The 1,699-nt window shown below is 35.8% G+C and overlaps 1 protein-coding gene across 1 annotated transcript; it reads left to right on the top strand.

The window, feature by feature from the left end:
- The first annotated feature begins 858 nt into the window (after window positions 1-858).
- Window positions 859-1,416, top strand: LOC137954988 (uncharacterized). The gene has a single exon (XM_068801878.1). It carries the CDS (start codon window positions 859-861, stop codon window positions 1,414-1,416), a length of 558 nt encoding a protein of 185 aa, XP_068657979.1.
- Window positions 1,417-1,699: the final 283 nt, after the last annotated feature.

The following is a 1,699-nucleotide window of genomic DNA, read 5'->3' as shown; positions in this document are numbered from 1 at the left end:
CACATTATATTTTTCTCTTATTTAGGGCTATTAGATAGAGAATATTTAATTTTATCTCTACTTACATTTTCAGTCAATTTAGACATGTGTTTTAGGAGACGTAATTTTGAGTATTGAGGGGTATTTTTATCCTTTTATAGATTTTCACTTAAACCCTGATTGTAAAGAAGTTGGACAGGTCTTTCTGGCTCGGATTCCAAGGTGGCAAAGTTGGTGATCTTCCAAAATTCTTTTTCCTCTTTTATTTTCTCCCCAAATCACATAGTTTTCATGGTATCAACCAGTAACGCAAGTCTTGGCCAAGTTTCTTTCTATTTTATGGATCTTTTCTCAATTTTTAGCAATCTCCACGAAGGTTTCCCTATGGACTGGTAGGGTAAAGTTTCCAATTTTTCTCTTTTCTTCCTATGTTAGCCTATTGGAAAATGATTATTACTTCTATTTTATTGATTTTTGAGATTTAGAAGTGTTTGATGATCCAAATCAATGAAAATTTCTCAAAATCTCCCTACGACATCAACCCAATGCTTGCATCATCCTGGTTTCTTGCAATTAGGTCATTCTTTCGTCGATTTACTTTCTCAATTACTAAAATTGAGTGAATTGGGTGATGAATTGCCCTAATTGAATTTGGTGTAGGCCCACTTGAAGCATATAAATTTGGGGAAAGTATTTCCCTTTAGTTAATTGATGCTCTAGTGTACTCAATTGTTGTGTTTGGTGATATTTAATGGCTGATTACAATACATAGGTTGGTGTCTAGAGGACTACAGAGAGCTCAGATATGAAATTCTCTCAATCTATTTAGATAACTAGAATCCAGTTGAATGGATGGAATTATGTAAACAATGAGTTTTGATGTATTTGAGGGCTATAAGAATAGCAAAATATATAACTGATGATCCCTTGATGCCTGTTACTGAAGATTGGGTGGCTAAAGATAATTTAGTAATGACCCGGTTGGTCAACAGTATGGAATCCAAATTTAATGACCAGATTTTGACTTGTAGTACTGTTAAGGCAATGTGGACTACTTTGGCTTTCATTTTGTCTCACGAAATTAATTTGTCAAGGATCTATGAGTTATATGTTAAGTTCTTTAATATGAAGCATGGAGGTAGATCAGTGACATATTATTTCACTGAGATTAGGGGACTACAACAGGAGATTAGTACATTCCATCCTTTTACTATGAATGTTGAAGACATTCGTAAGAAAGAAAATCAGATTCAAGTAGCCCGGTTTTTGGATGGTTTGGGGCTTAAGTATGATGCTATTAGAGCCCGACTATTGGTCAATGAGGATGTGACCACCCTTGAGCAAGTCTTTAACAAAGTTCTTCAAGTTGAAGGTGTAGTTGTGAATAAGAATGAGTCAGGTCAAACTCTCTTAGAAGTAACCGCTCTTAACCTTTAGTCTTCTACTAGTTAGTTTCATAGTGGTAATGTTGGAAATGGGCCCAAGATCACACGACCAAGGAAGGCCCACACATCCAAGTGTGTTAGAATATGGGCTCAAGCCCATAAGATCAAGTACGGTCCACATATCCAATAGAAGTGAAAATGGGCTCAAGGCCCTCAGACCAAGGAGAAGGCCCACATGCCCATCTAATGACGACATGAAGGTAAATAAAGAGTCATCTATTAGAGATGGCATTGATGTAATTAGTTTAAGTTCTTGGGTATTATTGTAATTTTAT

The sequence above is a fragment of the Aristolochia californica genome, unplaced genomic scaffold (assembly GCF_029961685.1).
Source record: "Aristolochia californica isolate CCGP_79_NKW_82.1479 unplaced genomic scaffold, dmAriCali1.0.hap1 SCAF_2, whole genome shotgun sequence".
Lineage (NCBI taxonomy): Eukaryota > Viridiplantae > Streptophyta > Magnoliopsida > Piperales > Aristolochiaceae > Aristolochia > Aristolochia californica.
The sequence above is the reverse complement of the archived record's forward strand: the minus strand, read 5'-3'. Positions and strand labels throughout refer to the sequence as shown.